The 27,652-nt window shown below is 44.1% G+C and overlaps 3 protein-coding genes across 11 annotated transcripts in view; 1 reads left to right on the top strand and 2 right to left on the bottom strand.

The window, feature by feature from the left end:
* The window catches only part of si:dkey-82f1.1 (DENN domain-containing protein 2A), a 31,871-nt gene extending 25,240 nt beyond the window's left edge, over positions 1–6,631 (bottom strand). The window contains exon 1 of the mRNA XM_034536096.1: positions 6,544–6,631. The gene's annotated coding sequence lies outside the window, so the exon portion shown is untranslated. The remainder of the gene's footprint in view (positions 1–6,543) is intronic.
* Positions 6,632–9,966: 3,335 nt separating this feature from the next.
* adck2 (aarF domain containing kinase 2) lies at positions 9,967–14,852 on the top strand. The gene is made up of 8 exons (XM_034534413.1): positions 9,967–11,220; positions 11,373–11,519; positions 11,728–11,856; positions 12,101–12,196; positions 12,658–12,936; positions 13,126–13,254; positions 13,602–13,655; positions 14,019–14,852. Exons 1-8 carry the CDS (start codon positions 10,354–10,356, stop codon positions 14,157–14,159), a joined length of 1,842 nt encoding a protein of 613 aa, XP_034390304.1. The 5' UTR covers positions 9,967–10,353; the 3' UTR covers positions 14,160–14,852.
* A 125-nt stretch (positions 14,853–14,977) lies between these two features.
* Positions 14,978–27,652, bottom strand: part of srpk2 (SRSF protein kinase 2) — a 62,466-nt gene continuing 49,791 nt past the window's right edge. For 3 of the 9 annotated variants that reach the window (XM_034534403.1, XM_034534405.1, XM_034534412.1), the window contains 7 exons: positions 27,220–27,598; positions 25,421–26,395; positions 23,333–23,433; positions 22,254–22,361; positions 22,077–22,146; positions 19,935–20,027; positions 14,978–17,383 (listed from right to left, as the gene is read on the bottom strand). In XM_034534403.1, the coding sequence (XP_034390294.1) occupies positions 17,199–17,383; positions 19,935–20,027; positions 22,077–22,146; positions 22,254–22,361; positions 23,333–23,433; positions 25,421–26,395; positions 27,220–27,598 (1,911 nt within the window). In that variant the 3' untranslated portion in view covers positions 14,978–17,198. Of the gene's footprint in view, positions 17,384–19,934; positions 20,028–20,376; positions 20,470–20,566; positions 21,552–22,076; positions 22,147–22,253; positions 22,362–23,332; positions 23,434–25,420; positions 26,396–27,219; positions 27,599–27,652 lie in introns of those variants that run through there. The other 6 variants (XM_034534404.1, XM_034534411.1, XM_034534406.1 and 3 more) reach the window with 6 other exon arrangements.

The raw sequence follows: 27,652 nt of genomic DNA on the forward strand, positions 1-27,652 counted from the left end.
ATAATATACTCACTATTCTATACTTTGGAAATCATGTAATGTTTTCCTCTGGTGCCGCTCGGTCAAACTCTTCTCTTCAGAGTGGAATATCTCGACATCTACTTCATGGATTGGCCTCAGTTTTTACAGATAATTAGAGTTCCCAGATGATGTGTTCTAATAACTCTGGCGATTTTTCCTGACTTTTCCTGTTGCTCCAACTGTTGGATGGATTGCCGTGAAAATAGGGACAGACATGCTGTCACTTTAGTGCTAATTGTTAGCATGCTTCCCGGTAAATGAAGATGGTGGAACAGATATATCTGTTAAAGATCAAATTGGTATTGTGAGTATGACAGCTTGATGACTTTAGCATTTACCTTGCAGCACTTTGCAGGCTGTGCTTAAAGTCAAATTTCCATCCATTCGTGTTGGATAACAAATATATTCTAATTCTGAAAGACGGCTGACCCTTTAATTTTCTATGTATTCAGCTCACTTCGTTCCAGAGACAAATTACTGCACGCGCCATGGGCTCATCTGGCAGCGAGAAACCTTGGTGAAGGTGCACCTGCGGTTGGAGCCCTGTGGTTGCAGCCGGCATAAATCATCACTGACAGTGTAAGTAAGGCCATTGACAGGAAAGCTCGCCAAGCAAAAGAGGCCATAGAGCTCTTCCTGGCTATGACCCTCACCGTTTGGCAAGCTGTGATACATTTCAATGGACAAGGTAATATTCTAAACAGCCACAGGTGATACACACATACACAGCTTCTGTCGTCTGCAACCAAAGCTGTGTTCACTATTCCTTTAAACAAAGGACACAGACATGGCATGTCATAGACCTCGCACAATGCCTGTCTCTGCTGTTAACAACTCCCGGAGGGCCTGGATTTTACACTTAAGGAAGTGTCATTGAATACACCAGCATTCAAGGGGAAACAAAAAAGACTCCCAACAGTGAGCAGTATTTGAGCCTGATGGTAAAACCTTTGCTCTCTTAAACAGGATCAGCCACAGTAAAATGTGCAGCAGTAAGTGGACCTACAGAACCTTTTCGCCAATAACCTGGCTTCTTCAGCACACTAACAGTATTCTCTGGGCCCCAGATCAAATGTATCCTCCAAGCCACAGTCTCAGAGTTGAGCTCCAAAGCCAAAATCCTCTCTTCTCCTTCCTGTTCCTCCCCCCCCCCCCCCCCCCCCCCCTTTTACATTTTAAGGGTTCCGCCTGAGAATTCCCACCAGTGCTCCCCCGTCCCATCCCTGCTCTCCTGCTCTCCTGCACAGAAACAGATTTTTACAATTCGCCCTCCAGTCCCCGGGGGAGCCGAGCGAGGCGAGAGCTTGGGAAAGTGCACTTCCGGAGAGTAACCTCCAGAGTCGGAGTCGGAGCCCACGTTTTTTGACCTCCACACACCCCGTGACCGACAACTGTGAGCCCGAGCCAAGACCGCCAGTGGACAAAAAAAATTGAGTGAAATGGAGAGGGGTGTTTAGCACTGCTGAAGCAAGCCAAACTAAACTGGTCTAATCGGTGTGCGTTTCCATCGTCATCTACTCAGGACAAATTGTACTTAACATATGGCTAATGCACTTAGTAATTTAAAATTGTAGGCAGTTAGCAAAGATTAAAATCAGAGCAACTGCAACATGCTGGGCAATATCACAAGGAGAAAAGATTATTTATGCAAGAATTGATGATTTTGAGGCAATCCCTATCCGAACAAGACATGTATTAAGACTTTCAAAAGGACTGACTCCAACCCGACCCTCATCATTACACCGGAGACAGACCATGAGAAAACTACTACTTTCCCATCTCCAGAGCTTAACAAGACGGTGTTTAGATATGATTTGGGATGATCAAAGCTTCTTTGTGTCTGCAGTGTGTCTGGAGTATCTACTCATTAAGTTGTTACACTCGGATGAACCTCCAGACGTTGTTTTAATTCTCATTATGGAGTGGATCCCTAAATTGACAGGTAAACAACATTTTTCACATTCTCAGTCACGGCTGCAAGAGGAAGACGAAGAGAAGAATATAAGAGCTGGTAGAATGATGATTTGAAGGCCATTGCTCTTACAGTTTTTCCATCTTGAATATCACACATGCTGCACACGGCCGAACTAACAAAGCGTGCGGTAAAGTTTTCCCATTTTGCTTGGAATGCTCATTATTACATGGCAACCGGAGCCTAAATCAACGAGCTGTACGGCCACATTAGAGTTACACTTTGAACCCAGATGGACGCATTCCTTTCCAGATGGCAGCCTTCGCCACATGCGCGTTCATTTTTCCAAACTGGGGATGTCAAACAAATGGTAAATGCATGTTCACGCGCAAATACAGTGTGTGTGTGTGTGTGTGTGTGTGTGTGTGTGTGTGTGTTTGTGTTCATGCGTCCATGTGCATGGTCTGGTCCATATTTCCATCGTTCTGTGCCCATTTTCCTGCAGGTTTATGCAACCGCCATGCGCTGCCAGTGGGCAAGACCTGCCTAGCCAAACCAGGCTTCAGGCTCTGGGCTTTAAGGTGGTCTTCATCAGCATTGGTTTGCTGTGAAGGGTTTTCTCGGCCCACATCTGACACCCTGCCATCAAACCGAAGCCTTTACCAATCTCTCTAGACTGAGCTCAGCGATCCACATTCTGTACTGTTGTCTGTACTGTAAACAACGCAGGAAGGCCGGGTTTCCTGTTAAATGTCTCCCCAATTAGAGTCGCAGCAACCATTTTCTCTGAAGCCATGGTCCGATTTCTTATTAAGTGAGTGAAACTGACAGACAGACGAAACAGCTGGCAAGCAACAGGCTTTGAAAGAAAGCGAGCGCATGTGTGTGTTTGTCAGGGATATGGGTGCATCGAATGAACAAACCATGGCCAGGTGCCAAATGGATAAATGCCTCCACTATCCAGTGTAATGGGATGCATTATCCATGCATGTATTTAAGTATGTGTGTTGGTTTGACTCTAAAAAGGTTACTGGTGTCTAAGCTGGTATGCATTATCCATGCATCTGTGTATGCGTGTGTGTGTGGGGAGAGAGGGGGTTTGATCATGACTAAACCCATGGCCATCAACCAACATCACAGACAATACGTCGTCCCCCCCCCCCCCCACCATATCTGTGAAACAAGAGGAATTCTTTCACCATCACCACAGGACACATTCTTTCTGAGTGCGTCACCGTGGTGACAACAGCAGCTTGGGGACAGCCCGGTGGGGTCTTTAAGTTGCAGGCCGCCCCCGCAGAGTGCCTGTCAAAAGCCAGTTCCTGTAAGAGGAGGGGTATACAGGCTGTAACCTCCGAAAAGGCCTGCTGTCACGTTTCTGAGCAGAAAAGAATAGAGGAGACAGATGTCACTGGGTGCATCCGCCTAAAAACACACACACACAATGCAAGCAAGGAGGAAAATATAATCAACTGAAGTTAAACCGTGGAAAAAAATCACCACGGTTATCACGTTTTCACATGACAACAGAAATATGCATACAGATTTCTGTGTGTCTGCATGTAGAACGGGCATCTAATGGTTAACTCTCTTGTAAGTGGAGGGCCATCGCGCCAACATGAAGCTAAACACTGTTTTCCTGGATGAATAGGTGACTCTCGTGACTCATACCGATCGTCAAGGCCAATTTCTCCACTGCAGCAGAATTCCAAAAGTAAAGAAATAACAAGCCGATTCAGTTGTGAGAGACGACAGACTTAGTCACGGTGCTGAACATCTGGGGTTTGAGTTTTCCAACAAAGCATGCATGCTAATATGAAGAAGAAGAAACAAATCTGTTAACCTCTACTTAATAGATTTGAGGCCTCATGTGTCGCATGTGTTGATATGTCAGGCTGTGTTTATGCGAGGGATCATGAGTCACGGAGAGTGAAGAGACGTGTCCAGAAATGGGCGTGAAAGAAGGGAAAGTAAATTATGCAAATAGAGCTAAATGTCCTGAGACACGAATGAGTGTGTGTCTGAGAGCAGAACGAATCACTCCAGGAGGAAGATAGGAGGCGCTGAGAGTGTTTATTCTGTGAGCGAAGAATAAAGGGTCACAAATACCCTCTTTTCCACCACAGTGCACATTGTCCTGCACAGCAGTCATGTAGACAGTTAGCCTCTGCCTCAGAATGTAAACAACTGACCCAATCTGCCAGACTGTGTGTGTGATAGTAACATCGGTACACACACACACACACACACACGCACACACACACACACCAGAGGCCCTTTAGCAAGATTGCAGCCCACTTATTACCTCCGCTGACGAGCAGACAGACAGTCCCTCTGTCTTTATCTCCAACTCTATAAACCTTCTCCTCACAGCGCCGGAGAGTCAGCCAGTCTCAATTCAATAAACTCTCAACTTAAGCCAGTTAAGTAAATACAAACGCCAGGACAGGCAGAGACACAGGAGAGCAGAGGAATGTTGATTTGTGGTTCGTAAAAAAAAAAAAAAAAGATACTGATCTGCGGAAGCTGTTCAGTTATGCCAATATGAGAAGAGCATATTGGCCGCTATTACAATGAAGAATATAAAATCTGATGTTCCACTGCGTCCAAAGGGTCTTGTTCTTGGGTTTAATCATTGCCCAGCAGGCTGAACTAAAAAGGGAAAGCTGCTGAGATGGATTATGAGATGGATTATGTTGGCTGGTTGATAACCATCTCTTATGGTTCATTGCTTATAGGACACGGAAGATATTCATGTTGCATTGTGGTTTGGCGTGCAGCAGGCAATCCGTTACCCCCAATGAAGCGATGTGGTCGCAACACGGATACACGAGTGTGTCAAAAGCTTCACGGTGCCCCGTGGAGATTTCAAATGAAAATGTTTCTATATTTGTCGTATCACGAGTTCTACCAGCCGGTGCAGAAAGAACGCATTCATTCTGGCAGAAGACATTGCAGGTTTCAGTAAATAGTATAATCAGGAATGTATATTAACTTGCCCGAATCGTTAGTAAATAAAACGGGTGTTTACATCAAAAAACAGCCAGGTCACATAAAGGAAAGGGTTATTACTGTAATAAGTGCTGTACAATCCAACCTGTCCTGCAGTTCCACATATTGTCAGTTGGGGGCAGTAAAGTAACAATACTGCAAGTAAGAGAAGAAGTTTGTCTTGCAAGTTTCACAATATTTTCAAACATTGAAAAAACACATGCCAATGTTTTATGAGGTAGGAAATGCATTCAAGCTGGTTGGTATGCTTTAAGGGTGCATTCTGGTTATACATATAAACTAAATGGTGATTGTTTACAATGAAAACTCCACATGGGGCAATTACCAGACAGTCAGACTTGATCAGTAAAGGATATTAATCATTGTCCTTTGTATTGCTCCTGGCAAAATATCAACCTCTAAACCTCTCAAGTTACATTCAAACAGTAGATCACCTTTTTATGTCACTATTGTGGTATCTGTTTCATTTATTCATCTGTTAAAAGGGATTTTGCAAGTAGTGCTGTTTTCCAGCTTGTCTACATATTCAAAACAAACTGCTGTTGCTGATGCTTGAAATTCAAAATGCATCACTTCCTGCATCTCAGAGTATTTCTAAGGCCACAATGAGAAAGGTGGTCAAATAAGATAATGTTGAAACTGTCATCAATTGAAACACTACCGTATGTCTTAGACATCCATCAAACTATTGACATTATTTCTTGAAATGTTCACTGGCATCCTATTTGTCTGTTAAAAAACTTGACCTGTGTGAATGGCCACATGCAGGTCCAATGTACACTTTGAAACACCACTGCACAGTTTCCTTCACGGCTGATCGTGACTCCGCCAACCACTTGTTATCCCTATAAAAAGCTGACTTCATTGGAGCCACCTGAACTCCTCTGTCCTCCCTGGGGAGGTCCCCACCCGGGCTTTTGCCTGCCTCCTCACCACAACACAGCCACTGGGACTCTGCATGAAGAGGTGCCTTTGTTCACAGCGAAGAATGCTCATCTCATCCTCTCCCCTGTTCTCCCTCTCCCCCTTTTGACAAGCCGGCTTTTGGAATATGTTGGTCTAACTATCTTTCTACACCTCGTTTTAGTTGAATAAGCATGTGTGTGTGCGTGTGTGTGTGTGTGTGTGTGTGTGTGTGTGTGTGTGTGTGTGTGCTCATGTGAACTCAGTGAGGTAGATGAGTCTCTTGTGGGCAGCAGTAATGGACTTGCATGCAGACAGTTGGAGACCGGCTACTTAAACTGGAGCCAAAGCAGTCCAAGAATGAAATACGGCTCAAATAAACACGAGGACAAAACCACATCCCAACATTTACCATCCGTATTGCTTTAGACAAGCAGAGGCATACACATTCTGTACATGGACACGCACACGCACACACACACACACACACACACATGCACCCTGACACATTCAAGGTCACGCACGCGCACGCACATATTAGGACGCTGAGTTGACGTGCATGAAGATGAAAGCACATTAATAAGTGTCATACATAACGCACTAGAACTCAACCCCGTGTGTGTGTGTGTGTGTGTGTGCGCAACGCGTTGAAATGAATGCACGCGCGTTGCTCTTTTAACTCTTTTAACTCTTACCTTTCTGGTGTGGGTGAGCCCTGATGAAGTGCCCACAGAGGAGTTTCTCATTGTGCGTAACCTGACCCCGCGGCACACGGCATCCACTCGCATGGTTCCTTTCCTTCCGAGTAGAGCTCGCCCTGGTTCCCCCAGTCCACCCCCCCACCCCACCCCACCCACCCCCCGGTGTTGTACACCGCTACCCGTGCCGCCACCGACCCCTCTCACTTCGCATAGCCCCCCTCCCACCCCCGCCCCTCCCTCCCTCACCCTCCCGGACCGCCTGCACCTCACACACACGGAGGACGCGAGAAGTTTGAAAAAAGAGGCACAAAGTCAGAGAGAGATCCCTCCTCCCGTCCCCGGCCTGTGCGCCGCCGGACTGTTTACGGCTCTTTCTCCACTCACGGCTCTGAAACACGCACTCACTCACACGGACTGCTATCTCTCAATGACGCCGGCCCCTTTCCTCTCTCTCTCTCTCTCTCAAACTTTTCCCACCCCCTCCCTTTTCTCCCTCCCTCCTCGCTTCTCTCTCTCTCTCTCCTCTCTCTCCATTTTCCATCATCACCCCCCCCCCCCACCTAACCCCCCCACCGCTGAACTAATCTGCAGCTGGCCGGCCGATTGGAGGCCTAGTTGCCTGGGAAACAGAGTGTCCTGGTAAAAAAAAAAGAAAAAGAAATGGAGGAATGGAGCAGGAAGGGGCAAAGCTGAACACAACTGAATACATAAATAACAGCCTCCTCTGGGAGCAAATTAAAGAAGCCCAAGGGCCACTTTGCCTCTCTCAATGAGGGGACAGCATGTTCATTTATTGTATCTCTTTCCATGTGACAGTCAACAACAACAACAACAACAACTAGCCTTCAAGTAAAGTGTAGAGGTGTGTGTGCTGAATGCTGTGTGTGGTTTTGACAGCGTTTGGGTTGGTTAACGCTGACCTCAGTGTCAGAATACAAACCGGGGAGTCCAGCTCGCCATCGGGCCCAGGGCTCGATGCTCACAGAGGGGAGAGAAGAGGGAGTGAGAGAGCAGCGAACAAGGCTGGACATGCATACAGATGACCAGTGTGATTAATGAGTCATCTCTTTGGCAAGTCCATTACGACAAAGGTATAGTTTTACAGACCGTTTTCAAAGCCAACCATCTTTAATATTGGAAATGTAGGCACAGGACACTTAGAAATTCCCATTTAATAAGGTTGAAGCCGTAAAGGGACATCTTTAATATTGTATACAGTCGTTTAAGTGAAGTACGCAAAGAGATACTTCATGGAGATCAGAGATGGAATTATTAACCTCCCCTAATCACATAGTTGATCAATTGAAAATGAATCCCCAAGTATTTCATCTTTAATATTTCAAGCAAAAAAATACTAAACTTCCCATGTAGAGCCACTTGGTCACAAGCAATTATTTCTGCTACTTTTGAATTAACTTCTTTTCTGTATGTTGTGAATGCTGGATATCCCTGGGTTTTGTACTGTTGGTCGTACATTTAAATGTTGTACTGTAGCTTTTGTGTTGTTGTAATTATACGCCGTTTGGTAGTTTGATCTATAACAATGCATTGTCTTTTATGAGATGAGCATTTTTTTTTCCCAGTAAAATCTGAATCTGCATAGTAACTCGTAAATATAACTGTCAAATAAATAAAGTGGAACGAGAAGTTTAAAAAAAACTTCTGGACTGAAGTGGAGTATATCAATTAGATATATTACTAAAATGTACCTCATATTGTACCTGCAAAGTACAGTACTTGTGTCACACATGCATGAAAACCATACAAGCAGACAATATTGGGTATCAGGGTTGTCTTGTAATTTAATTGTACTCTTCAGATACAGCAACGGATCTCTATACAAATGCATTTATAGGGGCCTTTAGGCTTCATAAAGTGTCGAAAAGCATCACCTCTGCAGAACAACTATCCTGCTGACCTCTGGGCCCGAACGCTGACCTCGCCTTTGAAATGCAAGGGAGATCTAAAAAGCCTGGCTTGTCCATCAATAGCTGGGGGGGGGGGGGGGGGGGGGGGGGGGGGGGGGCAGGGTGGGAGGTGGGGGCTGGTAACATCTGTTTGGCATTTATCCCACCTTATTGTGTTGCTGAGTCCTCTATCAGGCCTACAGATGGGATCCTGGGAGCGCACCGAGCCCAGTGTCCAGAGGACTCACACCGTGACATGGGAACATGGATGGTGCCAGTTCTCACTCCTTGTTGCTGCATCATCGGCTGCTTGCAAGACCTCTGGTTTAAGCAGAGGAAATGACAATCAAATCACGCCCAGGGTGTGTTTTGTCCTCTGCCTCCTCCTTTACTTTATGACCCAGAAACACATTTTTGCCTTAATAATGCAGCGCTTAAGTAATCTTTCAGGAACTTTGTTCAGGAAAAGACAGAAAGCACCTAATGACACTTCCATTAAGGCCCATATAGGCTACATACTGTAACTCTGCTCGACACAATAGCGTTCCTATCCATAACGGACCAACAGCTAGAAAATGTTGTTGTTGTTCAACAAAAATGTCCTGCAATTTTAAAGCCAACAGATTAATCAAGTACATCATTTAAAAAAATGTAATATCATTTAATACAAATATTGTAATAATACTAAAATAAATACTAAAAAAACAATTACTTGCGGCGCTGGGACCTAGAGGTGTTGCTTTATGTACTTCACAGAAGCCGATTCAGAACACTTTTATGCATCAAAACACACTTGTTTATAACTTCATTAAGTTTGTTACTGCCTTCTCTTTCTTTCTCATGTCAAGCACTTATGAAAAGTGCTATAACGTTTGTTTGCTTATATGATCAAAAAAATTAACTTGACGTGTCAAGCAGGGGACGCTTTTAATGGCATTAATGAAGGTTGTATTCCATTTAGATAGGCACATGCTTGCTCACTGGAAAGGCTTCCTGGGACACTTAGTGGAACAGAGCCTGTGTTCATATTAGCTGTTCCCCCTGCTATAAGTCAAAATGTCTCTGGCTATTCTATAAGATGGCTCAATCAGTATGCTCAATTTTGCATCCTAGTTTCATCCATACGTTCCCTTTCCCTTTCTTCACAGGCACTCAGAATAATATGTGATTTGTCTCCATCTGCAGGACACTTGGCGTCTCTGCAGTTATTTGAAGAAGAAGAAAACACAAGTTTGCTTGTGGTAGTTACGCGTTTAACTAACATACCGTTGCGTCAGTTGGTTGGTCTCCTCACCCAATCAAATAAAAAATAAAAACGTGACCATGTTTGTATATATATATATATATATATATATATATATATATATATATATATATATATATATATATATATATATATATAGTACAATACTTTATATATACACACAAAACACGACTACCTCTTGTTATTTCTTTTTCTGGTGACCGGGCTCCTTTAAGACGGATCCACGTGATCTCGTCGGCATGCGTCATACCCGGAAGTGCAGTGACAGCAATGATGTTTTAATTTTTTGGGGCTAGTACAGTAACGTCAGCTGAACCATAACATGTCTCACTGGGAAAAGAAGCGACCCAGTTTCCTCCCGTTTACTGGAAAGTGACAATAACTACCACTGGTAGTCAGGAAAAACAGTAGTAGATAGATAAATATTGTTGTAGCTAGTTTATTATAGCATTAATCCATGTCGCCTCTCTCTTTACCCTTTCCATAAACTCGTGAATGTAGCAGGACCAGAGAATTATTCCGAATTATGAGTCATTTCTTAGCTGCAGATTTTGCGAAAGGGTGTTTCGTAAAAACAAGACGGCCACATGGACACAGTCACCTCCTGGACTGAGCTAACAGCCATTTTACACGATGGCCATCGTAGGAGCCAGAGCGGTCCTCTTCAACCTGAGGTGCGCCATCCAGAGAGCGGGCTCCTTTACCAGAAGCAGTCTCGTGCAGAGCTCCAGGCCATGTTTCGTTAGAAGAGGGCGGATTTTGACCCAGATCCCTAAGGTCACGCTGCTGTGTTGGGGTGCAGTCAATGCATCGTCCTGGGCTGCCATATGTCAGGAAGCAACTCTCCCACGCCAGACCGCGGACAAGAAGTCTGTCGCCAAAGTCCAAGTGCACAAAGTTGTGTTCCTCCTCCGCCTCAGCCTTCGTGCATTGGTGCTGCTCCTCAAGTTCGGCCCCCTGCTCCTGCTGTCCCCCCTGGCCCTGGTGTCCACGCGCTGGGCGTCCCTCTGGCTGGATGCCCTGCTGTGGGTGACTGAAACATCTGGTCCCACTTTCATCAAGCTGGGTCAGTGGGCCAGCACCAGGCGGGACATCTTCTCTCTGGAGTTCTGCGAGCGCTTCTCCACCCTCCATGTGAGGGTGCGCCCGCACACCTGGGCCCACACCAAGCAGTGTCTCCGGAGGGCTTTCGGGGAAGGCTGGAGGGAGGTTTTGATGTTTGAAAGCAAAGAGCCAGTGGGTTCGGGGTGCGTGGCACAGGTGTACAGAGGCTGGGCGAAGGCGGACCAGGTGGAGGACCCGGCCTTCCAGTCTCTGGTGGAGGAGATGGAGAAAGAAGACTTGCTGGAAGCCTGGGAGATCCCTGGGCTGGGAGGGGTGGCCAGGTCCCTCTGGCACCTCTGGAGGGGGAGTAAGGAGGAGGAGGACTTTGGGGCGAGAAGTCACAAACAAGGGATGAGCAGCGCAGAGAAGGAGCATCTGATACCTGTGGCTATCAAGGTGAGGAGTCTCACCTGAGTGCAGTGTGTTCACTGTTCATGTAGGAGGCAGCCATGTTGATATACTGAATCAATGTCCTCGGGTACCTTTCCCGTCATCCATTTTGTAAGGCTGTCATCGAATGTTAATACATTGAGTCTGGTGTCTTACAGGTGATTCATCCAGGCATCAGGAAGCAGGTGGAAATCGACATACTGCTGATGAAAGCAGGGAGCTGGCTCTTGCAATGCCTTCCCGGACTCAAGTGGCTCAGTCTGTGCGAGGTAGTGGAGGAGTTTGAGAAGCTCATGATCAAACAGGTGGGAATATTCAGACCCTCAGCATTTAGAATAATACAGAACTTTGACATTGTGTGCACGTTACTGGTTGGCTTACACATATGTATGTACGGCTTTAAATCTATTTGCATGTTGTGTTGTATAGAGGCTAGAATATAGTAGTATAGTAGCTAGTAAAAATAATTAAGGTGCCTACACATCGAGCATGAAAACTGAAGTTTTATTTCAGATTGATCTCCGTTTCGAGGCCAGGAACATCGAGCGTTTCCAGGAAAATTTCCGCAATGTGGATTATGTCAAGTTCCCAACCACTTTACGACCATTTGTCACCAGGACCGTTTTAGTGGAAACTTTTGAGGTGAGTACAGAAGGATTTAAAATGTGTGGAAAATACTGACTGAGTGCCCGATTGAGCTCCAAATGTCCAGTACCAACAAGTCACACATATCAGGATGTCAAACGCACAGTTACTATAACTAATGAGCTGTTGTCGTCTTTAACAAACTCAACCTATGTGACACTGTCTGGGATTTCCAGGCAATATGGGATAATATTGTGTGCATGAGACCAACGTTCAGTTCATATGCAACCTTTTCCTTCAGGAGAGTGTGCCCGTATCCGACTTCCTGAACCCCGAGATTCCTCTGGAGGTGAAGCAAAAAATAGCCCGAATGGGGATGGAGACCATGCTGAAGATGGTGAGATACGATTGATTGTTGCCATTCATTTTTTAATGGTGACAGAGCCTTCTCCATATCTGCCCCCTCCCTCTGGAACTCTCTCCCCAAACTCATCCGAGACTGCACTGATCTTTCCTCATTCAAACCGCAAATCAAAACCCACCTGTTCAGAACTGCTTTTAATGTGTGATTGTTTGTTTTTTTGTTTTTGTTTTCTTATCAGGGTCCGAGCGACTCAAAGTCCCTATTTATTTGTTTTATTTGTTTTACCTGTATTTTAGCTATTCTTATTTATTTATTTTTAGCTTTTAGGATGTTTTAATTATGTGAAGTGTCTTTGAGTATTATGAAAAGCGCTATATAAATTAAATGCATTATTATTATTATTATTATTATTATTATTAATAACGTGTTTTTAAGTTTATATGTGAGATTATATACATCTGTGGTTTGTCTCCATCGATATGTCTGCATTCCAGATTTTTGTGGACAACTTTGTCCACGGAGATCTCCATCCCGGGAACATTCTGGTCCACTGTTGGGGACCTCTTTCTGGCTCCTCTGACGGTGCTGGTATATCGGGGGAGGCCCCCGGTAAGACCACCCTCACCGACCTGTGGGACACGGTGGTGGTCAGCTTCAGGCCAGACAGGTGTCCTCTCCAGTTGGTGCTGTTGGACGCCGGCATCGTGACCCAGCTCAGCGACTACGACCTCGCGAACCTCAAGGCTGTGTTCACAGCTGTGGTGCTGCATCAGGTGAGTGATCCTGATTGAGAACACATTCTAAAACATGTTTGACACATCTTGAATCTGGTCCACAGCAAATCCAATCAGCCATTATTTGATTAAATATGCTTTTTAGATAAATAACGGCAACAAACAAGACAGCAACGTAATGTGTAAGTCAAAGAAAACCTCCCGGATCTTTTGATTTCCTTTCTTCAGGGTGAGCGAGTGGCGGAGTTGCTCCTGAACCACGCTCGGGCCAACGAGTGCCGCGACGTGCCGCAGTTCAAGAAGGAGATGTCCCAGCTGGTGGACCACGCGCTCGGCAACACCCTCGCTCTGGGAAAGGTACCAACCTCCGTTTGTGCGCTCCGACTTTGAGTTTCTGACGCAGGGTTGCAGGATGACGGCTACCAACGATGGCCACGCTCTATTATGTTGCCATATTCATTCATTATATTATTATGTTGAGAACATTAGAAAATGAATGTAATACGGCCCTCATTCTGCAAATGTGTGAGTAATTCTCAATCTCTTAGTGGTTAATTTTGCTTTTGCAAAGGCCCATCCATTCTTTCTGGTGACGTAACGTATACAGAGTTAATAGATATGGGTTGTCCATGGCGGTCAGTGGCTTTAGGAAATAACAGTCACTGATTACTAGTAACATGTTTTGTTGTTGTTGTTATTTATAGTTCCAAGTGGGTGAATTGCTCTCCAGAGTCTTTGGTCTACTCATCAAACACAAGGTAAAATATAAGGAGGTTCCAACGGTTACGTTGAACAAACACAATCTAACTTTTCAGTGTCGAGTTTATTCTTGCAGTACTTACATTTTAGCTTGAAGAAATTTAGTATAGGTCTAGCTTGAGGTCAAAGGTTAATGAGGAGCAGCCTCAGCAACAGAAGACATTCAAGGTGAACCACAAGAGAATGTGACCATGGGAATGTATTACTTATAATTTAAGTATTTCAGAACCCCCCCCACACACACACACTTTGACGATCAAAAGGATAACATTGTATTAACAAATCTTAAAAGCCACAGAAACAATCGTGATGTGACAAACTCTGTTGCTGAGTGATATTTATCGTTTGATTTGTTTTTCTAGGTGAAGCTGGAGAGTAATTTTGCCTCCATTGTGTTTGCCATCATGGTGCTGGAAGGTCTCGGCAGGTCACTGGATCCTCACCTGGACATCCTGGATTTGGTCAAACCCCTGTTGCTAAAGAACAGCGCTTCACTGCTCTGACAGACGCGTACATGCAACACACAGACAGAGCTCGAGCACAGTGAACCACACACACCTGGCACCCGTAAGCACACACAGTACTAAGCTGTATACATACAGTGAAGTCCACTGGACTTGTGTATCCTGTAACCTCCTAATGCAATGATGATGATGGCGACGGGTTGTCTTCAAGCGTACACGATTCCACTGTGGATCACAGGATCACCGTCTCATCACTACATTTTACCAGTGACCTCATTAAGTTTCACACTTTCATCATTGCTACTCTTGAGTTTTATTTATATAATTGTTTTTTAAGCGGTACCATTTTACCCACAGAAAAAAAGGCATTTCCAACTGAGGCTAATGAACGAGGGTATGTGGGCTTTACTTTTTTATCAAGTGCTAATGGACTCATTAGCAGACACACACAGATTGCACCAGAGAGCATTTGTAGTGATATAAAAGAAAATACTACGAACATCCCTAGTTGATACTCTTGAGGCATGTTTTACTTTTTAATGACCATCAGGATGTCTTTTATCACCCCATCTTTTATTGGATGTTAGATAATGTTGTCTAATAGGCCACATTTGCTTTAGTGTGAATCACAATGTACTGTAACATTGACCATGTGAAGCCAATTGTACTCACAACTGACCCAATGTCTTTTAACCTTCCATTAAAATAGTGGAAACACGTGGCATATTTTCAAAAAAAGAGAGTCTGTGACAATTATTTCTTACTTTTGTTGCCTTTAGTGACCGGTTGGAGGTTTTCTCACCTTCTTAGTATGGTCGGCTGACGCAGCTTCAAAGCATAACACTTTCACTACGGGATCCATTAATTTACAATTTTATTAAATCTGTCAATGAAAAACACAGACAAGAGACGCCATTCTGTCAATGTCATCAGGAAGAACAGTCGGCATGGCTGAACGAGTGAGATCAGGAGGTTTGGGTGCAAAAGAAACTCATCACATACCCTTTATTGCAAAACTGTTGATTTTTTTTTTTTTCTTTTTCATTATCGCCATCAAGAGTCTAGACAGCAGCACTGTTCAAGTAAGGAGGGAGGGGAGAGGTGACAACTGTGTAAAAAAAAAACCTTTCAATATAATAATAATAATAATGATGACGAAAGAAATAAAAACATCTCTAAAAGACAAAAACACAATCACCTCAGTATAAGACGAGATTCTGTCACGGTCACAACAACCAGAGAAAAGTTGTTTTCTTTTTTTTTTTTTTTTCTTCTCTTTTTTTTTAATGAATTAAATAGTTTTTAAAAATATCTCACCATTTACTTATAGTCATCTTTTTTCATTTATTGCGAAAAATAGGCAACTTGACTAATTGTGACGATGCAAGTTTCTGTGTGTGTGTATGTGTGTGTGTGAGAGAGAGAGAGAGAGAGAGAGAGAGAGAAATAGAGATTAAGTGGAGAGATATAGTGGAACGTCTCGGAGCGTTGGCACCGAGAGCGGCAGCAGTGTGTGGCAACGCAGTACTCTCACCCAGCCACCAGGTGGCACAGTTCAGTCTGAACATTCCTCCAGGGTCAGAGCTATGGCGCCCCACCCCTCTACCCCCACTGTATTAGAGGACGTAAAGATACGCCAACAACAACAACCTCTGTTTATTTTTTGTTTTTTTTTTTTTTTTTTTTGGAATGATGCTTGTATGTTGAAACTTTGTCCACGGTCGCTTCTCTGCGTTGCAAGATCTCAGTTCTATGTACAAAGGTTTCAAATCCCTGAAGGACATCTACAAAGACAAGTGCAACCTCCACGTGAGGCCGTCGGGTAGCTCAGGGATCAAAGGGCTCCTCTATGGGATGGGGGATGGGGGGAAGGGGCAAGAGGGGTATAGTACTGATCAGGTAAACGTGCCACGAGAAAGAAAAAGAAAAACGGAATTGTTCTCGGGGAATAAAAGTCAGGAATAATGTCAGAGGACCAAGAGTTAGGAATGTCAAAAGAGGTTGTAGTTCCCTTCCTCAGAGGGGGCACCAACACATCCTAACATACTTCTTTCGAACAGAATGTCCAAGAGAGGTGAAATGCACAAATAAAATAAACGCAACCATCGTTCGTTTGTCGTATCCGTTCATGCCGATCCATCAGTCTCCCCATGCATTTAAAAAAATATAGTCCTTAAAGCACAAGTGTTCCTCCTCCGTGTTGAATTGATTGTATTTTGATTTATTTTTTTGTTGCTCATCCCGCACTTTTTTCTGTCTTGTCTTTTGTCAGAGTGGCAACTGTCAGTGTGGTGCCCCCTGGAGGACTGGCTGCCCTCCAGTTCTCTGAGGAGCATGCAGCTCATTTAGGAGGAGGGGGGGGGGGGCAAACAGTGAGGAGGTGCTTTTTTGGGGGGGGGGATTGGATTTTTGGAAGAAATCAGGGTGTAAACTTTTAGTCCGATGTGGTTGCTCTCTTCCATAGCAGGGTGAGGGAGGCAGGGAGGGGCAACGGGGCTGGAGAGAGAGAGAGAGAGGAGAAGGGTCTACGTCGGCAGATCGTGAGCACAGGTGCTCGTTACCCCTCTAAAACAAACGTGTCTGTCTTTGAGGCCCCGGCTATCTAAAAGGTCATGGCAGATGGAGCTCCTCGTTGCAAAGATCAGCAGCTGTCAGTGGTCCATGACTGGATCCAAACGCGGTAAAACTGAGCATTCCAGGGGTAGATTAAGACGGGAGGGACTGGCTGACATCTCTCCTCTTACTTTTTTTAATTTTATTTTTTTGTGTGAGCAGCATCCATCTTCAAATGATCTTTTTGGGAGATGTTTTGGAAGACACAGCTACTATGTCATGTTATCTCCGTACGCTTGTCTTTACATTCCTTATGGGAAAGGGTGAGGGCCTTGCGTGGGACTTAAGCCTACTCAGATAAGCATGTAATGGATGCGAGGGATAGGGCAGGAAAGATTACGTCTTCATCATCTACTCTGACTGTTTGCCTCCAGCTTCTCTCCGTGCTGTTGTTCCACAGGCCGCCTGCCACCGGGGGATGATGTTCGGGCTAACTGTTGGGCGACAACTGATCGGAGCTCGTGGCTACGAGTTGAGCCAAGGGTGGTTGAGGCATTCGCCCGCCGAGGCCCTCTTCTCGGGCACCATCTCCAGCATGGGCAGAAGGAAGTGCGTGAAGTGGCCGGCGTCTTCGTGCGCCCAGCCGTACTTCTCCACCAGCACGTCAAACAGCGACCACGGCTTCAGCTTGGTGATGTGCCGAAGCTCACCTGCAGGGGGCGATAAGGGTCAGAGTCAATGATAGCAGGAGGATGTGGGGGGAAAAGAGAGAGAGAGGCTTAGTTTAGAGGGTAGGTTCACCCAAATTGTTAAAGAATACAATAAGACTGGTGATATTTTCAACAGAAAACTACCAAAACCAACGATGAATTGATCCTGCAAGTAGCCAAATAATGATATTGCTTATTCCTTTGTGCTATGGAGCTCCAGTGTTGGCCAAACACTATTTAAAACACATCGTTGTGCTGGCTGACATGGTCCCTCATGATGATGAGCATGGCCACTGTGGCTTGTTATGCGTCTTATCTGCTGTTGTAGGTACAAAATAGTTACCAGCTGTTTTAGAAAACCTCAGGGCCTTGTACCATGTGTTTGTGACCCGTTTTATTTTATATTTACATCATCAGTAGGAACAAATGGACTTATGGCTCCACAGAAGGAGTAGGAACGTCAGAAAGTATTGAGAGGCCGACTAACGAATTGTTTTGGTTTGGTTTTTATCATGGCATTTGTTCAAATTAGAAAAATATAGAATAACACCAGTATTATTATTTAGACAAATCTACCCATGCAGATTGTTTTAACTTTGCAAATTGCTTAAGATATCCATCTCTGAAATTTCAGCCTCCACCCAGGTGCTACGTTGCTTCCAGAAATTAAATTATATTTAAAGAAATTAAAATATTTATTCAAACCAGCTAATGTACGAATAATAACATGATCTAAAATACAACAGATCCTTTTTAAAAAATTTTTTTTAGCAATTCTCAAAACATGATTCTGTGTCAGTCGTATCTATACTTCAGGAATCAATCCGGCAACCCCTAACCTCGAGTAACTAGGACCACGTTTTTAAAAGAAAAGACGTTGAATAATTTCTCAACTATCTGCATGGCTAGAGTCCCGTGGAGGTGAGCAGATTAGTATTTGGTTGTTTGGGTGAGCGGACTCTTTAATCTGATGCCACCGTCCTGCAGCCTCCAGCCAAACAGCATCTCACGGGTTCACTGATTCCTTCAGCCTCAGTGAGGTGCTGTGGCGATGGAGGGAAGGCCTGTCGAGTTCTGGGCCGCGAACCACGAGAACGGAGACCGAGACGTGACGATGTAATGGAAACAGACGTGCAGAGGAAGGTGTTTATTATAAAAGAGCGGAGGAAAATGATTGGCTGGGAGCACAAGACTGACGTAGAAGAGGGGGCGGAAACAAGTAGGAGAGGATGAATAATGACGGAAGGTCCAGTTTAAACCACGGCTGCCATGGTAACCTCTCCTTCCTATACACTGATTGGAGAACTGGGGGAAAAGGAAACCATCACGACTTCCCTTCCACTGTATGGATCCAGACTCAGTGTCAAAGCCGTTTTTGTTGTTGTTTTTTTGCATGAACGGAGACGATGCATGTCAGAAATTACTGTATGTTTTCTTATAAGAGTATGTATGTTTCAATTGTTTTGTCGCCAATCCATGTATCTACTTGCTATTCCACCCAAGTTCAATACAGATCAGTGTGCATGAAGGAAACAAGGTAACGAAGTCGCTGGATCGCTCTGCACGGCCGAAGCCCAGAGAGACGGAGCGGCACAGTCCGACCAGATTAACAGAGCGCCCGCGGGGATAAAAGGGAGAACATTGAGGCATCGAGTGCAGGCTCAGACCTCGGATAGAGACAACATCAAAGGCAGAATATTCAGGTCTCATGGCACATTATGAAGAATGTATGAGCAGAAAGGAAAAGGAGGTTGAGAGAAAGAAGAAGAGAGTGAATGAGAGAGCGGCACGGGGTTATCAGCGGTACCGAACACAGATCCACACACTTACCGGGCTCAAAGATGAGCAGCATCACAAAGAGGTGTAAAGCCTGGCTGTATGTAGGACTTTACTAGCATAGGTATTTATAATATTGCTTTTGGTATTGTATTGCCTTCTTTAAAGTGTGGAGGCTTTTGCTTACCAAAGAAAGAAATATTGATCCTAACTTTGATTATAAAAGTGTGTAATAACTCATTTAAGTTGATTTGTTTGTTTTCACAAAATTCAAGTGCTGATAAGAAGGCAAAATATCTGACTGTCTATTGTGATTTTTTCTGAAGTCCATATTAAGATAATATATTGTCTGATTCTTTAGAAAAAATAACTTATGACAATTCTTCTGCATTTGAGATAATACAGACAATCAAAACATTAGTATTTGAATGTCAATTACGAATACAGATGTGCAATAAAGTTGAAACGATTATCACAATATTAAGAAACATCTTTTCAATACTGTTTCTATTTCGTCACAACATTAGAAAAAAAACATTAAAAGAAATATTCCAATTGAAATTTTTTAAAAAGGCAAATGTTCTCTTACGGGAGACCAAACAAAGAAGCTTAACCTTAAAATCACTAAACTACAATAACTAATTAGCGCCCATCTCTACAACGAATCACTCATTTCTGCTGTGATTGACAACGTATCATCTTATAACTTCTTGATCTCAAGAGTCCCTCCTCTACTACCGCTACCCGACACCTCGCCAGCCGCCGCGTCGTTTACCTTTCTTGGAGAAAAACTCTCGGCTGTACTTCCCGGCAGCGAACACTTTGCGTGGGACCTTCCCAAGGAGCTCCGTGATCAGAGCGATGTGGTCTGCCCACCACCACATACATCACAGAGGGAACAGGCACGGTTCATCATTACAGCATGCACACACACACACACACACACACACACGGCCAGCTGCGTGGGACCGACACACACTGCTGCCGCGGGGCACTGCATGGACACGCTGCTACTTTAACGCCTTGGAAGTGGTGAGGATTTAGTCTCACGCTTATCAGTTGTCATTTCTATTAATGCATCCAATTTTTTGCCCAAATCAAATCCGAAGCAACATGAACTTCTAGGTTTATATATGGCGACTATTCTCTAGTGTCCATGTCGGTCCATTTTAGACCTCTGTGTGTCCCAGTCCCACCAGCTCTCTGGCCAGCGCTACCTCTTCGGTTGAAGAACTCCCGTGAATACTTTCCGGAGAGCGCAAAGTGCCTCGGAATACAGCCCAGCAGCTCTATGATGTGGGCTATATGGTCTATGGAGGAGAGAGGGAGGTGGGAGGGAGGAGAGGGGGGAAGGGAAGAGGAAGAGGAACGAGGGCAGAAAAAAAGAAGGAGAAGGAGATGCAAAAGAGAGAAGAGGAAGGGGAAACTTAAATGAAAGAAAGGGAGAGATGAAAGTAAAATAAATTGTAAAGAGGGGGGGATTGTGGGTAGGAAAATAAAAACAGGGACAGGTAGAAGAGATCACAGGGGTCGGGGAGGAATAAAAAAGAGACAGTCAAAGGAGAAAACCCCGTGTTAGTGAGCTGTGCCTCCACAGCAGAGGTGACACAATGAAGTGGTCACAGAAATGGAATAAAAGTCACATGCATTCAGATTCAGAATTGAATGAGCTGGCCTCAATGGACGGAGATCAAAGGGTGTAAAATCGGTACGTCGTGATACAACTGACACAAGCGGTGCAAAACATGCAGAATGAGGTTCACTGTGTGTCACATGCAATAAGAAAAATGAGCGGGTCAAAGATCACAGAGAGATGAAGAGACAGAGGTGAGGATGACAAATAAAGGGTCTGCATTGCTCGATGGAGTAACATGTGACCCGGATATAGGTGCACATATACTCGCAGGATATACAGTAACTGGCTAATGTTGCTCTCATGCTTACTAAATGTCATCGTTTTACAGTTTCTTGGAAACTGATCTGTTATGGAATGACAGGAGTTGTGTGAGCTGAGGAGGGTGAAGATGAGTGGAGGCACAGCAGCAGAATAAAAAGGACAGGATTTACAGTTGACAGTGGATAGGGGGATTTGGGGAGGGGGATGGCTATAGTTTAAACTAAGCTCAATGTTGGCTTTAAAAAAAAAAAAAAGTACAATATAACTGGTTTTGATCCATCACAGTTTTTGTCCATTGCTCAGATGCATAATTAGAAACAATAGCTATGTCAATTGTGCGATTTGCACAGTATGAGTCTCAGAAAATATCACGGTTTCACTGTATATGATATTACACGCTGACTATATTAATATTATTATTATGAAATATGAGAACAGAGTTAAGCAACAATTTATTTATTTATACTGAAAGTGCCAGACTGCTCCTGTCTGTACCTTAAACTCACACACACACACACACACACACACACACACACACACACACACACACACACACTTATGTCAGTTGTTTTAATACCATAGATAAGTAAATGTACACGATATGATAACCGTCAATTTCAATAGTGTGCTATACCGTTACATTTGAAGCTGTGACTGCATCACATGCATCTGAACAATGGAGGTAGTCTGTCAATTCAACTGAGTTTAAATAACGCACAGACATACATTTTCATATGGAAATACATCAAACCAATTTCTTTTTTTAAAATTCGAATAGTTAAGACAATTAAGACAGGCTGCTTTTGTATTACTGTGGTACATAAAACAATCTTCCCCTTTACCAGAAGCTCTTTTTTATCTTCAATAAAGTCAATATATAGAAATCTATTGAGAACGAGGAAGTCTACAGTGCTGAGATATATATTCAGCCTGTGTAATACTTTCACATGAGAAGTTTTCTGTTCCTATATTTGGACATTATATAATCATATTGTTTATCATAAAGATCTAAATACTCACCCTCATCACGGGAGTAGTCCTCTCCAGAGTGGGGCTCAAACAAGTAATCTCCAGTCGCCAGCTCAAAAGCCTGCAAGAGACCAAATACACTACACTGTGCTCGAGTCTATGCTGAATATTTATGTGTGTATGATTTAAAAGTTAATATCTATGTGTGGATATATGTTGTGTCCTCACCATGCAGGCAGTACTCCAGATGTCTGCAGGGTTGCTGTAACCAGCTCCTATCAGGACTTCAATGGAACGGTACTGTCTCGTCTGGATGTCCTCTGTAAAGTGCTTGTGCTGTATTCAAGTGAGGAGAGGAAGAGAGGAGAGGAGAGGAGAGGAGAGGAGAGGAGAGGAGAGGAGAGGAGAGGAGAAGAGAGGAGAGGAGAAAAATCATTACCAACAATGACCTTTATTGCCCCCTAGTGTCTTGTTAACCTATGGCACCCAGCTCATTACTTAAATTAATCTGAATGAAACCTAAATGAAATGAATGATGTCACCACTCATTTTGCCATATATAGCCCTCATTTATTCCCTGGGGGTTTTCTATTACCAGAGGAAGATCTGTAGTTGATCAAAATGTTCATAAGAAAACTAAAGGGAGCTGTGTGTACCTTTAGGTGTGCAATTTAAATGGTGAATAACTCTCCAAACAACTCAAGCCAAAGAGAGTGCTGCAGAAATGAGTCCTAAAACCTGGGAAATTAGTTTCCCTCTTCTTAAAGTTAATGGGATTTTGAATGGGTTTTTGGTTAGATGCCGGAAATAAGATCCGTGGTTGATTCAGGCTTAGTGATTTGAATGTTTATTTTTTGCGATATAAAATACGTCATTAAATACCCCCTCTCGTGAACTTTGAAGCTTTTCCTTAAAAATGCGGTCTTCACATCGTCGAGTTCGCCTTTACGGCCTCTTGTGTATACTCACTCATGGGGCCGTGGTGTAGTTCCTTTATAGCCTAAATATTAGCTTTTTACTTCTGCCAATTGAATTCAGGCTTTAAACGTATAAATGTTGTTCATTTGTGAAGATTATCTTTAGAACTTGTGTTTTCTGCAATAAAAAATCCCATTGGCTTGTTGGCGAGGGAACCACGTGCGACGCTAACTTCCGGGGTTGGCCGAGAAAAGAAAGCATCCACATACACCACCCCCGTATCGAGCTATACGTCCGACTGGATTTTGTGCAGTTTGAATGTGGATGACCATTTAACCCCCGTGCTGCTGCACGTAAAAAGACTTGTCAAAGCAAGTAATGTGTCTTACCACCCAGCAGGCATTTCCAAGATCAGCGATTTTAACTCGAATAGACTCGGCGTTGCGCGGGTCGAGTGGGTTGATCAGGAGATCTGCCGCTCTGGCCCTGACTGGGAGGGGATGGAGTGGGAAAGAACGGGGTTAACACATACAGTAAGTAGAGATGAGAAGAGTCTACACACTGTAATGTACTACTATACATTTATCATAGACCAGGGGCTCACAAGGAATCCAACCCTAACTCCTGATGACCTATTTAGAGTGTTGTTTCACAAAAGCGTCGTGCTTTTGGTTCAAAATCCTTATTAAGCTCCAGTGATGTGATCCTAGAAGTGACCGCAGAGTCGAAGTTAATGATAATAAAATGAACGCTGTGGGTGGATGAGTAATGGTGGTGGTGAGTCATTATTAATACCCAGAGGTAGATATGTGGACACTAAAACGTAATAATGAGCAACTTGTCTATCCCGGCCAGCTATAACGTTCACGACAGAAGACAATTAAATCAAGTTTAGCATTCAAGTAATCACATGAATAAATTATGTAAATATATATTACCAATAAATTGTGTAATCTTTAAAGAAATTATTCACATTGCATTTATTAATATGAGTCATCTCATGATTATTTGTATACATTTAATTTAATTTAATTGATTATTATTTGCTTCTCATGCGCTTTTCTAGCGCTTCTAAGTAACATAAAAAAATATTATAAAATAAAAATTGAATTTAATGAAGGGCATTTAAAAAAAAAAAAAAGAAATGGTAATGAAATAAAAATGAACTCCAGAAAAAAATTATTCTGAGAGTAAGCATGATGAAATAACATTTATATATTTAATATTGATTATTAATTAATTGTACCATACCATAACCCTAATTCTGAATTCTGAATGGCTGGAAGGTGCGAATGAACTTTTAGGAACCGGGCAGTTGGGAATTAAACTGCATTGCGGGATATAGGATGCAAAATATAATGTAGGCAATGAAAGTTGTTGAAATTAGAATTTTAGTGTCCGGATCAGAAGTTGAGGTGTCATTCAAGTGTCTCGGTTGGAATAAGGATAAAACAGCTGAGGTCTAAGCCCTATAAGCACTGCTATGAGCTGAGGGAGCGGAGTTGTTTGTGTGTGTGTGTGTGTGTGTGTGTGTGTGTGTGTGTGTGTGTGTGTTTCTATGACCAAGTGTCTGTGCGTTATTGCATCTCTAACACCTGCGTCACGCTGCCTTAAAGCCTTTTGTGAGATTTAGTATGTGGCAACAGCAGTTTCACATAAACTCCAACATGCATGCATGTACGTGTCATGTCAGTTAGGAATCCACCAAATGTAGACTGGCTCAGACATGTCTTTTAAAAGAGATTACTTTTCCAGTTATGCTCCTTTTCCGGTCTCAGTGAACACACTCCAGTTCCCTCCTCTCAAAGTGAACGGGTGTTTTGAATGGGTTTTTGGTTGGATGCCTCAACTAGGGTCTGTGATTAATGAAAGTTTAAGATACGGTATTATAACGTTTTTTTTCCAACAATATAAAATACTTCGGTGTTGTTAGTTTTTTTAGCCCAAAGGTATATAGATTTCTACTTCTGCCGATTGCATTTAGCCTGCAAAAATCACAAAAAGTCATCTTTTAATCATTTGTGATGATTATCTATCTGAACTAAACCTCTAAGTATCATAAACGTGTGTCGCCACAGAGCTTATTTTCTGCAATACTCCAAAATCCTTTTGGCTATTTGTCGAGGGAACCTATGAATATACGATGGACTGCACCCTTGTCACTTTAAGGTTCGTGGGTAGTCAAATTTATTTGAATGAGGGCAGATCATTTTAACATTCTCGTGGAAAATTTGTGAGTGGGGAGAAGTCAAAGAGACATTTTTAACAGCTTATCCCTAGTCTACCTGTGATGTCATCCACTCTAACATTCTGTCCATTCATCAAATGTTTAAGGATTTTGGACGTCACACATAACAGTCAGGTATGTTCACCTACATATCGAACACTCTTGGACTTATTATGGGTTTCTTTTATGTGTGAACATAATAATTTTGTGTTTGTAAATCGGTGGATGCACAGTAACCATAGAGTCTTACCTTTGGGTGTGTCTCCCGTGCTCGAGGACGACACAGTGCGACTGCGGTCAGCGGCCGGGCTGTTGGGTGACGGGCCTGCTCCAATGTCTGCCAATCCAACAGAAATGGGGTTTCCCGGCAAAGGATCCAGGGGCAAGTCTGGGAAGAGAGGCATGATGGCCCTATGGCGGTCACTGCCACCGTTGGTCAGCACGGGCTCAGCCAGGTCGCCGTTGTACATCTCATAGCCGGAGCTGAGAGAGTGGTCTCTGTCCGTGTAGCTGAGCTCGGACTCCACCAGGGGGCAGAGGAGAACCTCGGGGGTGGGCGAGGGAGGCGGAGGATTGCCAGGCTTCGGTTTCAGTCCCTCAGATCCCAACGAAATGTGACCGTTGGTTTTGGCCGAATTGCTTTTGTTGTTCTGGGGTTTGAGCAGGGAGGTGGTGTCCGTGAGGAGCTCCGTGGTTGTGTCGTCGTCCTCGTCTTCCTCATCCTCGTCCTCCTCGTCCTCATCCTCCTCATCCTCGTCCTCCTCGTCCTCCCCCTCCTGCTCCTTTGACTCCTCTTTCTCTACCACTGCCTCCTCCTTTGTTTTGCTCTCACTCTTTGGCTCCTCTGTCTCATTCTCCTCTCTTACAATGTCTTTCTCCTCCTCCTCTTTTTCTTCCTCGTCCTCTTCTTCTTCTTCCTCTTCTTCCTCCTCCTCCTCCTCTACCTTCTCCTCCGCCTCTGCTTCATTCTTATCCTCTACACCTTTTAATCCCTCCTCCTCACGCTGCTCCTCCTTCTCATCCCCCTCGTCCTTTTTCTCTACCTCTGCTTGTGTTGGATCTACATTTCCTTCATCTGTGGTGGGAGGAATGGGACCATCGTTTTCAGCGGTAGGCGTAGGCACCTCCTCCTCCTCCTCTTCCTCCTCCTCCTCCTCCTCCTCCTCATCGGGGTCATCATCCAAGATGTGGGGTGCCTCGCTCTGCTCCTGGGGAGGCGCCGCGCCTAACACGGAGAGAGAAAAAAACGGTTAGGAGAGGAAGTGGGTGGGAAGGAGATACAAACGCAATCAAAGGCGACGTAGGCAGTGAGTAAAAAAGCACGAAAAGAGATTGGAGAGAAGGAGGCGAACGAGAGACAAGGAGAATGAAAGAAGCAGATGGTGAAGAGAGCGAAGGTGGAGGAGGGAGACATTTCTTTTTGTTTTTTTGTGAATCAGCCTTCCATACTCTGTGGGCCGAGCGTGGGCCGAGCGCTTGGAGCCACTCCACCTCCTATTCATTCACAAACTAACTTACTGTACACACACACACACACACACACACACACACACACTCACACACTCGTGCTGCGGATCTTTGCTTTAGAAGAAAATCGGCGTTCTAGTTATTGGCAACCTTAATACAGTCAACAGAGCAACCTGACCGAAACATGTTGCCCACTGCATGTAATTACTGTTTGACATGATCGCAAAGGCAAAGGTTTAATGCAAAATAGAAAACAGACACAGACTAGAATCAAAGATAGGATTCAATCAAGATGAGCTTATCGAAAAGCTGATATTATCTCAATATTTAGGAACGCTCTGTCATGCTCATTCAGACAATGTATGTAACATTGCTGCACAATGAAGACATGCACTTTTGTTTGAGCTTAAGGACACCCTAAAATACATATTTGTCAATTATCCAATCACATGCATCTTCCTGTATTTATCATATAAAAGATGGACAGCATTTATTCCTGATGTCAGATTTTAAAAAAAGGGATATTTCTGTCCCTTGTCAGAACAACAGCCATGAACATGGGGAAAACTTGATATGACTCACATGTATGATTCGTCAACCTGACGGGCCTGGGCCTCTCTCGCTCTCTCTCCCTCTCCCTCTCCCTCTCTCTATCCCTCTCTCTATCCCTGTCTCCTCCCTCCTCCTCCTCATCTTCCCCATCCTCGTCATCGTCGTCGTCCTCGTCGCTCTCTCCCAGAGCCATGCTGGGGCCCAGATGAGGTGGCGGCGGCGGCGGCGGGGGTGAAGACTGGTTGCTGTCATTTTCCCCTTTCTCTCCCCCGTCTTTGGCACTCTCCTCCTTCTTCTCCGCCTCCCTCTCCAGGGCTTCGATCTCCAGCATCCGCCTCTCCAGCAGCTCTGCCTGCCGCTTCTGTTTCTTCTTCAGCTTCTTCTTCTTGTTCTTGGAGATCTTCCCCACCTGGGACACACAAATAAACCACAGGAGAGAGAGAGAGAGAGAGAGAGAGAGAGA

Source organism: Cyclopterus lumpus, chromosome 6 (assembly GCF_009769545.1).
Source record: "Cyclopterus lumpus isolate fCycLum1 chromosome 6, fCycLum1.pri, whole genome shotgun sequence".
In the NCBI taxonomy this organism is placed as follows: Eukaryota; Metazoa; Chordata; class Actinopteri; order Perciformes; family Cyclopteridae; genus Cyclopterus; species Cyclopterus lumpus.